This window comes from Eimeria mitis, genomic scaffold (assembly GCF_000499745.2).
Source record: "Eimeria mitis Houghton genomic scaffold, Emh_scaff4732, whole genome shotgun sequence".
Lineage (NCBI taxonomy): Eukaryota > Apicomplexa > Conoidasida > Eucoccidiorida > Eimeriidae > Eimeria > Eimeria mitis.
The window spans coordinates 752-1,320 of NW_013573036.1; the positions used below are offsets into that span (position 1 = coordinate 752).

Here is a 569-nt window from a genome sequence, read left to right on the forward strand (position 1 = left end):
CTGCTGCTGCTGCTGCTGCTGCTGCTGCATGCTGTGAGACGGCAGCAGCGAACCCGGCAGCGAGCTGCTGCTGAGGCTGTAGGGTAGAGTTGAGTATGAAGGCCGCAGGCTGCGGTGGCTGGGGGGGGGCCCCCCGCATGTCAGTTCAAGCCAAGCCCTCGCGGGGTCTAAGAAGGAGTACCCTTCCATATATTCTGGGGGCCCCCCTGCAGCAGCAGCAGCAGCTGCTGCTGCTGCTGATGCTGCTGCTGCTGCATCCGGCCTGTGGACGCAGCACGCCGCGCTGAGACGCTGTGTAGCCGTTAGCGCTGCTGCGAAGGTCTGCTGCAGCGCACTGCCCGTGTTGCTGCTTGCTGCTGCTGCTGTTCCTCCTGCTGCTGCTGCTGCTGCTGCTGCTGCTGCTGCTGCTGCTGAGGGAGAAGAAGGGGGAGAGAAAGCAGCAGGACGACCCAAAGAATAAAACAAATCACTGAAGGAGGCGTTGCCCCCCGTGTGTATAGTCAGCTCAGGCATCTGATCCAGGGCAAACAGGCGGCTGCAGCAGCAGCAGCACAGCAGCAGCACAGCAG

The 569-nt window shown here is 62.7% G+C and overlaps 1 protein-coding gene across 1 annotated transcript in view; it reads right to left on the minus strand.

The window, feature by feature from the left end:
• EMH_0077290 (ICE-like protease (caspase) p20 domain-containing protein, putative) overlaps nt 1-569 on the minus strand; it is a gene marked incomplete at both ends in the record, with an annotated part of 3,781 nt that overhangs the window by 713 nt on the left and 2,499 nt on the right. Inside the window, one exon of the mRNA XM_013499842.1 lies at nt 1-535. Within this exon, the coding sequence (XP_013355296.1) occupies nt 1-535 (535 nt within the window). The remainder of the gene's footprint in view (nt 536-569) is intronic.